The sequence below is a fragment of the Oryzias latipes genome, chromosome 8 (assembly GCF_053564925.1).
Source record: "Oryzias latipes strain Hd-rR chromosome 8, Olatipes_Hd-rR_3.1".
Classification (NCBI taxonomy): domain Eukaryota; kingdom Metazoa; phylum Chordata; class Actinopteri; order Beloniformes; family Adrianichthyidae; genus Oryzias; species Oryzias latipes.
In genome coordinates this window covers 10,644,032-10,657,274 of record NC_136244.1, presented here as the reverse complement: position 1 = coordinate 10,657,274, position 13,243 = coordinate 10,644,032, and the positions used below count along the sequence as shown (strand labels likewise).

The window sequence follows — 13,243 nt, the reverse complement described above, 5'->3', positions numbered from 1 at the left end:
TGTTGCATTTTTTATTTAGTTATGTTTAAATATTAATATATCTACCTCATAATACTTTCTTTTTATTATTTATCCTCTCCCGTCTTACTCCTAAAAACTTTTTTCATATCTTCCCAGTTGTCCCACTGGAAAATTAAAATACAACGTTTCCCATGCCTACTAATGAGAAGGAGGTATTGGAGACCATTAGGACATGTAGTAATAAAAAATCCCAGGATGCGGATGGTGTTGATATGAGAACCATTCAAAATGTTGCTGAAGCTAGTATCAAACTACTTACACATATTTTCAATTTGTCATTTAAATGTGGACAGTTTCCCAACAAAAAGAAAACTGCCAAAGTAATTGCTTTATTTAAAACAGGAGATAAGCAAAGTTTTACAAATTACTATCCAATTTCTTTATTGCCTCAGCTTTCAATAATATTAGAAAAAATTATTTAATTTAAGATTACTTAACTTTATCGAGAAAAACAATTTGCTATTCAACAGCCAATATGGCTTCCGACAAGGAAGATCTACATCACTTGCCTTGATTGAACTTGTTGAAGAGATTACCAACTGTATTGAAAAAATGTAATTCATCATTGGAATTTTCATAGAGCTACAGAAAGCCTTCGATACGATTGACCATCATATTTTACTGAATAAATTGATAAAGTATTGACTCAGAGGAGTTACACAAAACTGGTTAAAGAGCTAACTGGAGGATAGACAGCAGTTTGTACAGTTCGGTAATAATAAATTTAAAAATAGGAAAATCATATGCGGTGTACCTCAAGGTTCAATTCTTGGACCAACTCTGTTTTTAATTTATATTAATGATATATGCAAATTATCACAAATTATGAAATTCATACTTTTTACAGACGATACCAGCATTTTATGTTCAGGGCAGAACTTAGAGAAACTTCTAAGTGAAATCACTCTTTTACAAGTTAAAACATTGGTTTAGTAGGAATAAATGATCTTTGAATCTAAAAAAGACTAAATTTATGCTATTCAGGAGAGAGAGTAAGGAAGTGCCAATGCAAATTATCATTAATGATACACCAATTGAGAGACTGCAAAAACATGTGCTTTCAGGTGTAATTATTGATGACAAGCCTTGTTGGAAATCCCATATACATCATTTGCGTTCAAAAGTGGCTAAATGTGTTGGTTTGATGAAAAGGTGTAGTTTCATGCTTAATCCAGTGTTTTTCAACCAGTGTGCCATGGGAGATGGTCAAGTGTGCCGTGGGAAATTGCTCACATTAACTGATCTAACAACATTTTCCATCTCTAGGATATCAGCTCTTTGTTCATCCATATTTTATTCTATTATTATTATATTTTGATAAGAATGATGGTACCGCAATTTAGCTGCAACCAAAGCTGTTTTCGGAAAAGTCCCACCCCTTTAAGTATCTCCGTCAATCATTCTTGTAGGTTTAATCACACGTCATCAGTCTGACCAATTAGAAGTGGTTAAAGTCTTCACTTCCTTGTTCTGATCTGCTCATAAATCTCTCAGTTCTAACTAAAATAACAGCTGAAGCTCGTCTTTTGCGATGTAGCTTTCCACAGAATCCGGTGTCAGACTGTGGAACGAGTGAACAAAACAATGAAGCTCAGAGACGCTAGTCTTTCTGGGTTCGGCGGATTTTTGCACTACATGTCCCATGATGCATTATGTTAAAGTGACAGCGTGTCGGTGCAAAATGAGACTCTTCTTAACATCTTGAAACAACAACGAACACACATCAAACAGTTTTTAAATCTTCTAACTATATATAAAATATATATAGTATATTTTATATATAAAATATATTTTATATATAAATGATTTATTTCAGGTTTCTAACAAATTACGGCTAGTTCTATTTGCTGATGATACTAATGTGTTTTGTGATGGGGATGATTTGCAGCAACTCATTGAAATTGTTAAGAAGGAGATGGAAAAACTGAAGCTGTGGTTTGATGTAAATAAGCTTTCACTAAATTTAAGTAAAACAAAAATGATGTTATTTGGTCACCATAAGGGTAAAAATATTAACATTGACATGCACATAAATGGGGTGAAACTTGAAAGAATTTATGAAAATAAATTTCTTGGGGTCATAATTGATGACAAACTTACCTGGAAAGCACATATTAGCTACATACAAGCTAAACTATCCAGAAGTATTTCTGTCTTAAATAAAGCTAAACTGGTTCTGGACCACAAATCACTCCACATGTTATACTGTACATTAGTTTTACCATATTTTTCTTATTGTGTAGAGGTTTGGGGGAACAACTATAAAACAACATTACATTCACTTTCAATACTTCAGAAGAGAGCAATACGAATCATACACAAAGTCAGTTACCTTGAGCACACAAATAAATTATTCATAGAATCAAAATTACTCAAATTTTACGATCTAGTAGAGTATTGTACCGCTCAAATAATATTCAAGGCCAAAAACAACTTATTACCCACAGATATCCAAAGGTTATTTATTACAAAAGAGGAAAAATACAATTTTAGGGAAAAAGATACATTTGTCATACATAAAGCACGTACAAATAAAAAGAGATTCTGTGTTTCAATTTGTGGAGTGAAGTTGTGGAACAGAACCAGTAAATGCTTGAAACAATGTCCAAACATAAAAGAATTTAAATATAGATACAGGAAGATGATCATGGATAAATATGTGCAAATACAAAAAAATACAGAATGTCAGCATTTATAAATCTGCATACTTTGACAATGCGTTTTGTTATTCATTTGTATGTTGTTTGGAAATGAAAATTACATGTATATATGTACATATACACTTGGGTAGGGCACTGGACTCTGATGGTGGGAAAGTAAGGGCTTAGGGTAAAGGGGGGTGAGAGTTTATAAGATTTTTCTTCTTCTCACTCCCTTTTGGACTGGTGTTTATATCATTTTGTTTTGTTTTGTTTTGTATAATTTACTTGTCTTTTTCTTGTTTTTGTAAGTTTTGTCTCGTTCTTGTCTTATTCTGTTATTTTACATTTGTTTCACTAGTCCAAAATAAAAAAGACTACTACTACTACTACTAACTTAACTTTTATTACATCTTTTAGAAAAAACAGCTGCAGCTTCCAGCTTTTTCTGCCACAATTATCACAAAAATGCATGTGAGATCATGAGGGACAGTAGGTCAATACAGACTCCAAGTTTCTCCTTTTTCTTTTTTTTTTTGGGATGATGGTGAGCTGCGGGATTTTTGTCAAGGTTAAAGTGTGCCGTGGCTCAAAAAAGGTTGAAAAACACTGGCTTAATCAATCCTCTTTATTTATTTTGTATCATTCCTTCATAATGGCATATTTGAATTATTGTATAGAAATGTGTGGGGAAATTGCTACAAAACAAATTTGCATCCTTTAGTTATACTCCAAAAGTGAGCTATCAGATTCGTTCATAAATATAATGAGCACACCAATCCACTTTTTCTTAATACATTTAATTTAAAATTACAGGATTTGGTTGATTTTAAAACTGCCCAATTATGTATAAAGCACCAATAAATTCTCTGCCAACTAATATTCAATCTTTGATTGAAAACAGAGATGCTGTTAATAAATATAATTCGAGAGGAATCAACAAATTCTATCAAGGATAACCCTAAAATCAATGTGTATCTCAGTGAAGGATGTCACACTCTGGAACAATTTATCGGATAATATGAAAACTTGTAAAAATCTTGTTCATTTTAAAGGTATTTTTAAAAAACACATAATGAATAAGTACCCAGATGCAATGAATCACTGAGGAGTATCTGTATTCTTTTGAATGATCTTTACCAAAGTTGTTGGTTTGTTTTGTTCTTGTTTCTTTTTTCAGCCAAGACATCTTGTTTCCTCCTTCCTTTTTTATAGGGGGTTTGGTGTTTGGGCGGAGTATTTGGGCGTGTCTGTCTGTCTTCGCCAGGTGTTTCTCGTATGTTATCCTTAGTATGTCAAATTATTTAATTTTGTTGTTACGAGTGTTGTTGAGGGGAAGGGGGGTTGGATTTTTATAAGCATAAGATTCTTCCATTCCCCTTTCAAATCCTATTTTCAAAATCGTTTGTAGACTTATTTTTTCAATGTATGTTAATTTGATTTGAAATAAATCTTGTACTACTAAATTGTAGTGTACTACCTCACTGGTATCACATTTAAATGTACTATTTTTTTAAGGGAAGGTGTGAATTCCATTTTTAACAAAGCCTATAGGGGGAAAAAACGTTAATGAACATATTAAACAAACGTAGCCGGTGGTACTATATCATTTATGACATGATCTGCTTACCGTCGCGACGAGGCTTCGTTAAATTCCCTATGAAAATTAAGGAAACAAAAATAAACGTAATAAAATGTTAACATACCTTATGTATTTGAAAGCTGTCTCGAATACTTTACGAAGCTTTGTATCAACTGCAGTTTAGAAACAGTTATGAGCCTCTGTTCTTGCACTTCTTTGTCTGTCTTAGTTCTGCTTGATTTAGTAAGCGACTGAAAAACTAGCTGCCATACGCATTACTGTCACCTAGCGACTGGAATGAGAAGCGTTGCATTTGTTGTCGTTTTGTGGGGGTCGTCTTTTGTCATGCGTCAGATGTTTTCACGATTTGCAACAAAATTACATTTTCTATTTCATTAAGTTATTAAAAACTGCAAAAGCTAAAAAATTACATTACTTATCTGTTGCATAAAAGAAAAAAAGAAAAGAAAACGTGTTTAAAAGGTTCTAAATGTGAACTCCATTTAACTCCATTTAAAAACAAAGGACATATATCAACCAGATGAACATTTTTAAAACATTTAAATTTATTGAAATATTAATCTGCAACAAAACATCAATCCTCTAAAAAAAACACACACACACACACACATTTCTGTGGTGCAGTTCTCCAATTAGTACGCTGTCAGCCGAGGACAACAAAGGGTTTTGACCGGTGTTTTTAAAATGATGAAAGCTGCCACTCATATTACAACAGAGGTAAATAATAAATAGCATGTTTTATTTAATTGTTTTACAATAATAAAAAAAATAAAACCAAGCCAAAATGTATGCAGTAAGAAAGAAACAGTTAAAAATTACTTTATTCTAGTCAAAAATGAAGATGAACACATGACATCAATATAATTATATTTGGTTAACTTTATTCTGAGGTTTTACAGCAATAATCTAAAAATGTAAAGATTTGCAAACATGTTTGTATTTCTTATGTTGTAAATGTGGTCAGTATCAATCATACTGAATAATCTCCCTCCAAAAAAATGCTGTTGGAGTAATTAAAACTTTTAAAAAAATTACCTACAAAATAAAATCTAACTGAATGTAGTTTAACACTGAAATTAAGTGAATGGATGTTTCAATAGGATATTTAATTATAATTTTGAGAACTTATTCATTTCTTAAATGATAAATTTCGCATGAACCTCTCAAATGACGAAAACGAGGAAATACCAAATAAAAGGATCATTTTTGCACTTAACAGTTAGAATGGTCCAAGATTTATACTATTATAAATGAAGGAATTCATTGAAAAATGTCCCAGGAAAAGGCTTATAGTTTGTCAGCCAGAGTGATAAAAACAGCAACACCATCCAATTGAATTTTTATAAAAAAATTTAAACAAAAAAAATAAAATAAACAATGGTTTCAAATAACTATATTTTCTCTCTTTTATGGACAAAACAAAAAAGTCTAACTAATAACATCTCCATTCCTTTTTCAAGTTGTCATGTTTGTTTTTTTTAAATCCCAAATATCACAGCACACCTTTTAACCCTTAACAGTCATTAATAAAAGAAAGTCAAAATTTACCAAGATACAAGAACTACTACTTCAATATAACTCCTGTGAGTTCAAAAAACTTTTTTTGTAAAAACTTTATATTTTTCCACTAACAATGTCTAAACTGACCTGAATACATTTACATATAGCTTTACACATAGCAGATTTGTACACGAGAAAAAATAAAAAAAGACTTTTAGATAAATTCAGGATTTGTGTCACAATCAGGCACATTTTTAGACCACAAATCAAATTCAATACAAAGGATTGCTAACAGGAAACACTCAGCTTGATGTTTCACATGTCACATGACGCTGTTTTACATACTTTTGTCCAGTTTAAATCTGCAATCTGAAATTTAAATACCAAAAAATAACCTAAAAAGGGGTTCTGCATGTAATAGTTAAACTTCATAGCTGTGTGTTGACATTTCCTCCATGTTTTCTGCTTATCACATCATTTGCGTTTCCTGAGGACCAGGTACATGAGGCCACTAAATAGAGTCATGGGGAAGCTGACCCACGCCAGGATGTAGGAGGAGCCGTAGGAGCCTTGCTGAAGACTGGTCACATGAAAGCTCTTGTTCTGAGCAGTGTAGATGGATGCTGCAATCATCACACATAGAGCTGGGAGAAGATGGAAGGAAAATAAATAGTACATTGTTACCAAGTGACAGAAAATATCTCTCAGGAGGGCACTAAAACACACAGCAGCATTCTCTGTAAAATATGTAAACATGTCTAGTGTGCTGCTTAACAGCAGTAATCAAGATGCTCAAGAAGTGCGTTTTTGAATGTAAAAGATGGCAATTGTTGGGACTAAGCAAGTAAAAACTGCAAAAGAAGTGGAACAATTACCAGTCAGAAAAAAAGATAGATGCTTTTCAAAATAAAAGTACATGAGTGAAAAAAGGTTTCTTAGAAAGCTCCTTAATACTAAAATGTCATCCACTTGCCTCCAGTGTGGCTCCACTGGTGTGTGAATGTGCATGAATGGTCCCGGTGATGGTCAGAGGGGCCGTAGGCGGGAAATGGCAGCCACGCCTCTGTCAGTCTGCCCCAGGGCAGCTGTGGCTACAATCGTAGCTTACCGTCACCAAGTATGAATGAGGAGTGAATGAATAATGGACACACTGTAAGCGCTTTGAGTGTCTTGAAAAGCGCAGATAAATCTAATTCATTATTATTATTATTATTACTAGTGATCTTTAATTTCAAAGTCCCATTCTGATCATATTTTGATCTTTTGTAAAAGAGTTCCCATTCGTCCTTTTATTATTATTATTATTATTATTATTATTATAATCAATCTAGCCAAATTCCAAAAACCTCTGTCGTTTTCTGAGACATAGTTTCTGCAGAGCGGCAAGAGTTCATTAGAAAGTTGCTTCTGAGTGGAGGGTGGGACCAGTGGTGTGAAGCAATGGCTGGTGAGGCACTTACTCCTCTGGAGTCAGATTTACAATTGCAAGATCTGAATATTTCACCGTTCATCCAACAGCAGCTAACAGCATATACAATACACACAAGAACATATTTGTCCCACAGTAGGCCTGCACAATATACCGCAAATTTATCGTTATCGCAATATCCAGCTCTGCAATATGCATATCGCAAAAGACGGCGAATATCGCAATAAATCGCAAACCCAAAATGTGTTAAAACAATCTTCTAGCAGCTTGAAGCATTTAACACATCAAATAAATCCCTTTATGCTTTGACCAATCAGATGGACGCCTTCCCATTGTTGACCAATCAGATGGAGGCCTATTATGTTAACCCTGGTCCTGAAGAGCCTCAACCCTGCCTGTTTTCCAGCTCTCCTTAACCAGCTTGCTGTTGATTGGCTGACTCAAGTGATTTCACATCCTGATTGACTGAACACACCTGGTTTGGTTATCATTATCGAGCAGTCTAGGGAGAATTGGAAAACAGACAGGGTTGAGGCTCTTGAGGACCAGGGTTAGCCACCCTGACGTTTGTCCCCCATGTCGATGAGGGTCATTTGGAGTATAATTTTTAAACTGTTGCAATGAAATGGGAATTATGTTTTTGTTTATTTTTCTATTTGTTTATTTACCGCAAATTTATCGTTATCGCAATATTGATCACTAATATCGCATATCGCAAGTTTTCCTCATATCGTGCAGCCCTATCCCACAGAGAATATTTCTTTTATAGACATGGATAGAACACTCTTCTTGTGTATAAATGATTAATATATACTGTAAACGAATTAAATAAAATTTCAGCACACATTTAATTTTGACCCTCAGTAGCTATTTCTGGTATTTTTCCAACTTTAAATTCTGGTGTTTTAATCGTTATTAAATATTGTCTGTGAAAATTATCATAAAAATAATTTTTATAGGCCTTAAATTTAGTTTTCAAATACTTACATTATTTACACTTACTCCCGTATTATTTAATTTAAAAAAATTTCTATCCATCCATCCATCTTCCTCCGCTTATCCGGGACCGGGTCGCGGGGGCAGCAGTCTAAGCAGAGATGCCCAGACTTCCCTCGCCCCAGCCACTTCCTCCAGCTCCTCTGGGGGAACCCCGATGCGTTCCCAGGCCAGCCGAGAGACGTAGTCTCTCCAGCGTGTCCTGGGTCTTCCCCGGGGCCTCCGTCCAGTGGGACATGCCCGGAACACCTCTCCAGGGAGGCGTCCAGGAGGCATCCAGACTAGATACCCGAGCCACCTCAACTGGCTCCTTTCGATGTGGAGGAGAAGCGGTTCTACTCTGAGCTCTCCGCAGGTGGCCGAGCTTCTCACCCTATCTCTAAGGGAGCGCCCCGCTACCCTACGGAGGAAGCTCATTTCAGCCGCTTGTATTCGGGACCTTGTTCTTTCAGTCATGACCCATAGCTCATGACCATAGGTGAGTATTGGAACGAAGATCGACCGGTAAATTGAGAGCTTTGCTTTTCGGCTCAGATCTCTCTTCACCACAACGGAGCGATACAGCGACCGCATAACTACCGACGCCGCTCCGATCCGCCTGTCAATCTCACGCTCCGGTCTTCCCTCACTCGTGAACAAGACTCCCAGATATTTAAACTTCTCCACCTGGGGTAAGGATAGTCCACTCACAGAGAGATGGCAAGCTACCTTTCTCCGGTCAAGAACCATGTCCTCGGATATAGCGGTGCTGACCCTCATCCCAGCCGCTTCACACTCGGCCGCAAACCGCCCCAATGCACGCTGGAGGTCCTGGCTCGATGAAGCCAACAGGACAACATCATTTGCAAAAAGCAGAGAGGGAATCCTGTGGTCCCCAAACCAGATCCCCTCTGGCCCCTGGCTGCGCCTAGAAATTCTGTCCATAAAAACTATGCACAGAACCGGTGATAAAGGGCAGCCCTGCCGGAGTCCAACGTGGACCAGGAACAGGTCTGACTTACTGCCGGCTATGCGAACCAAGCTCCTACTCTGGTCATACAGAGACCGGACAGCCCTTAGTAAGGCTCCCCGGACCCCATACTCCCAGAGCACCCCCCACAGGATACCACGGGGGACGCGGTCGAACGCCTTCTCCAAATCCACAAAACACATATGGACTGGATGAGCGAACTCCCACAATCCCTCCAGCACCCTAGATAGGGTGTAGAGCTGGTCCACTGTTCCACGACCAGGACAGAAACCGCACTGTTGTTCCTGAATCCGAGGTTCGACTATTGGACGGACTCTCCTCTCCAGTACCCTGGCATAGACTTTCCCAGGGAGGCTGAGGAGTACAATTCCCCTGTAGTTGGAACACACCCTCCGGTCCCCCTTCTTAAAGAGGGTAACCACCACCCCTGTCTGCCTGTCCAGTGGTACAGTTCCCGACTGCCACGCGATGCTGCAGAGATGTGTCAGCCAAGACACTCCCACAGCATCCAGAGACTTGAGGTACTCAGGGCGGACCTGATCCACTCCCGGGGCCCTGCCACCGAACAGCTCGTTGACTACCTCGGTGACTTCAGCCCGGGTAATAGACAGGCTAACCCCAAAGTCCTCACTCTCTGCTTCTTCAAAAGAAGGCGTGTCAGTGGGATTGAGGAGATCCTCAAAGTATTCCTTCCACCGCCCGACAATGTCCCCAGTCGAGGTCGACTGCCCCTGACCTGCACTTAAAACTGTGCCTGTGGAGAACTGCTTTCCCCTCCTGAGGCGCCGGACGGTTTGCCAGACTTTCTTCGAGGCCAACCGATAGTCCTTCTCCATGGCCTCACCGAACTCCTCCCACACCTGAGTTTTTGCCTCCACAACGGTCCGGGCCGCAGCTCGCTTAGACTGCCGATACCTGTCAGCTACCTCTGGAGTCCCACAAGCCAGCCAGACCTGGTAGGACTCTTTCTTCAGCTTGACGGCATCCCTTACTTCCGGTGTCCACCACCGGGTTTGGGGGTTACCGCCGCGACAGGCACCAGAGACCTTGCGACCACAGCTCCGAGCAGCAGCAGAGACAATGGAAGTGGAAAACATGGTCCACTCGGACTCAATGTCCCCATGGGAATTAAAGACTTCCCTAACGGAGGGCTCAGCCAAACGTTCCCAGCAGACCCTCACAGTATGTTTGGGTTTTCCAAGTCTTTCTGGCCTCCTTCCCCGCCAGCGAATCCAACTCACCACCAGGTAGTGATCGGTGGAAAGCTCCGCCCCTCTCTTCACCCGAGTGTCCAAGACACAAGGCCGAACGTTGCCTGAAACAACTACAAAGTCGATCATCGACCTCCTGCCTAGGGTGTCCTGATGCCAGGTGTATTGATGGACACCCTTGTGCTCGAACATGGTGTTTGTTATGGACAAACTGTGACGAGCACAGAAGTCCAAAAACAAAAAACCACTCGGGTTCAGATCAGGGGGGGCACTCCTACCAATCACCCCCCTCCAGGTGGCACTGTCATTGCCCACGTGGGCATTGAAGTCCCCCAGGAGGACAATGGAGTCCCCCGTTGGGGCACTTTCCAGTACCCCTTCGAGAGACACCAAGAAGGTCTGGTACACCAAGCTGCTGTTCGGCCCGTAAGCCGAAACCACAGTTAGAGACCTGTCCCCCACCCGAAGGAGGAGGGACTTGACCCTCTCGTCCACCGGGGTGAACTCCAACACTTGGCGGCTAAGCTGGGGGCTCACGAGTAAGCCCACACCAGCCCGCCGCCTCTCACCTTGAGCAACTCCAGAGTGGTAGAGAGTCCAACCCCTCTCTAAGGACTGAGTTTCACAGCCCAGGCTATGTGTGGAGGTGAGCCCGACTATATCTAGACGGTATCTCTCAACCTCTCGCACCAGCTCAGGCTCCTTCCCTCCCAGAGAGGTGACATTCCATGTCCCAAAAGCCAATATCCATGACCGGGGTTTGGGCCGCCGAGGCACCTGCCCTCGACTGCCACCCAAACCACAATGCACCGGCCCCTTTTGGGGTCTCCTACGGGTGGTGGGCCCATGGGAGAGTGGTCCCACGTCGCTCCTTCGGGCTATGCATGACTGGGGCCCATGGGAAAAGCCCCGGTCACCGGGCGCTCGCCTGCGAGCCCCAACCCTGGGCCTGGCTCCAGAGTGGGGCCCTGGTGACGGCAATCCGGGCGACGTAAACGGGTCTTTGTTTTTACTCGTCATCAGGGGGTTCTGAACCGCTCTTTGTCTGGCTCGTCACCCAGGACCTGTCTGCCATGGGTGACCCTACCAGGGGCTTAGGCCCCAGACAAAAAAAAATGTGAAAACCATATTTGGCCTTACCTTTTGAGTCCATTCGCCGATCCTTCTCCACAAAAAGCTCTATGACCCTGTTGTAAAAGCCTTCCTTATCTTCCTTTAGTTTAATGAGTATCTCCCTCTCAATGGAGATTATGGCCAATGAAGAAAGACGTCTGTTCTGTTTCTACTGCAAAGCAGCTGTCAGCTCTTGTCTGCCCCCTGCCTTTTCTTTGCATTTACAGTCAGCGCTGTGACAGCACGTCAGTGTTAAAATTGAGTCCTGCAGTCAGACACAAGGCGAAGTGCTCCGTACGTGACCGCGCAACACTCAAATTTGGTCATTTTAACTCAGAAACTGTGGAAAACGTGTCAAGACAACTGAAAATGTATCTTTAAAACGGATCAGTGGAAAATAATATTTGCTTAATGTAAGTTTTTCTAATAAATCACAGTGACTGCACGTCACTGATCCCTCCTCTTCCAATCATCCATGTGTTTATGCGCTCTTTCGCTAGCTTACAGCCCCTCCCCAAGCTAACATTACCGGTGTAACACAATGGTTGGTAATATTGGAGCTATCCAGCTCAGACAAGGAAAACATTGATCTATTTGTCTAGAAGTGGATGCATCATAATGGAGTGGAGCAGGGAGCTTGAGGCCCGTCCAGGGTATTTTCATTCATTCGTTTATCTTCTAAGCCATTTTGTCTGTTTCAGGGTCACAGGGCTGCCAGAGCTTATCCCAGCCACTTGTGGGCGAAGGCAGAGAACATCCTGGACAGGTCGCCAGTCTGTCGCAGGGCATTTTCTACATCACAAATACAATCTTTTTCATGCTGTATTTTTTCATCAACTCCTTGATCACAATGACTACATTCACACTAAAGGCTGATACAACCCAATTCCGATTTTTTTGCCTCTATGCGACCTGTATCTGATCTTTTCATGACAGTCTGAACGACACAGATCCGATCTTTTCAAATGCGACCCAGACCTTCCCCAGGGACACCGCTGCCCCCCCCGCACTCCCTCCGGCGCTCTACGCGGTCTCCTCTCTCTTACACACACGCGCGCGGCCCCAGCATATTCACATCCCCATTCCACAACAGTGGGTACGGACGATCCTGGCTCCAATGGCTTCTTAAAATGAGAAGATTGTAATTGTGCTGGCTCCTTTGTGAAAATGAATTTAATAATGCAAAAAGAGTTCCGCCGTTGACAACACTGTTGTTGACATCCATTGTTAACATTAGCTACTTCCGCAAACAACAAGTGACGTCGTTCACCATTGAGTACTCTTATGTGCATGCGGGTCACTTTTGGGTCATTTCACGGTCACACAGGAGATCACAAAAGTTCGGATTTAATTGGAAATGGGAACGGCCTTGCAAAAAAATCTGATTTTTTCAAAAAATCGGAATTGAGCATTAAGCCCTGCAGTGTGAACGTAGCCAATGATTTGAATAGCAAAAAACTCATAAATGTTATTTGAGCTTCTTCTTTCACTTTCGGCTTGTCCCATCAGGGGTCGCCACAGCGAATCAGCCACTTTACAGCGGAAGATTCGCATGGTAATCTTGGCAATGTTTTACGCCGGATGCCCTTCCTGACGCAACCCTCTAAAAATCAACCGGGCTTGGGACCGGCACAAGAGTAGAGAAGGGAACAGGGAGCAGCCCGGATTTGTACCCAGGTTTCACGGACGGAAGGCGCCGCAAACCAGCACGAGCTAAACCGTTATGTGAGCTTAATTTCCTTCATACACTTTCACCAAAAA

General features: G+C 40.9%; 2 protein-coding genes across 11 annotated transcripts in view; both read right to left on the bottom strand.

Annotated features, from left to right (window-relative positions):
* Positions 1 to 4,700, bottom strand: part of atf7ip2 (activating transcription factor 7 interacting protein 2) — a 39,800-nt gene extending 35,100 nt beyond the window's left edge. For 3 of the 7 annotated variants that reach the window (XM_078951447.1, XM_078951446.1, XM_078951448.1), the window contains exon 1: positions 4,367 to 4,698. The gene's annotated coding sequence lies outside the window, so the exon portion shown is untranslated. Of the gene's footprint in view, positions 1 to 4,366 lie in introns of all 7 variants that reach the window. The other 4 variants (XM_023957684.2, XM_023957683.2, XM_078951449.1 and 1 more) reach the window with 3 other exon arrangements.
* A 90-nt stretch (positions 4,701 to 4,790) lies between these two features.
* The window catches only part of emp2 (epithelial membrane protein 2), a 50,808-nt gene continuing 42,355 nt past the window's right edge, over positions 4,791 to 13,243 (bottom strand). For all 4 annotated transcript variants that reach the window (XM_004084627.5, XM_020700051.3, XM_020700052.3 and 1 more), the window contains one exon: positions 4,791 to 6,407. In XM_004084627.5, coding sequence (XP_004084675.1) covers positions 6,238 to 6,407 — 170 coding nt within the window. In that variant the 3' untranslated portion in view covers positions 4,791 to 6,237. The remainder of the gene's footprint in view (positions 6,408 to 13,243) is intronic.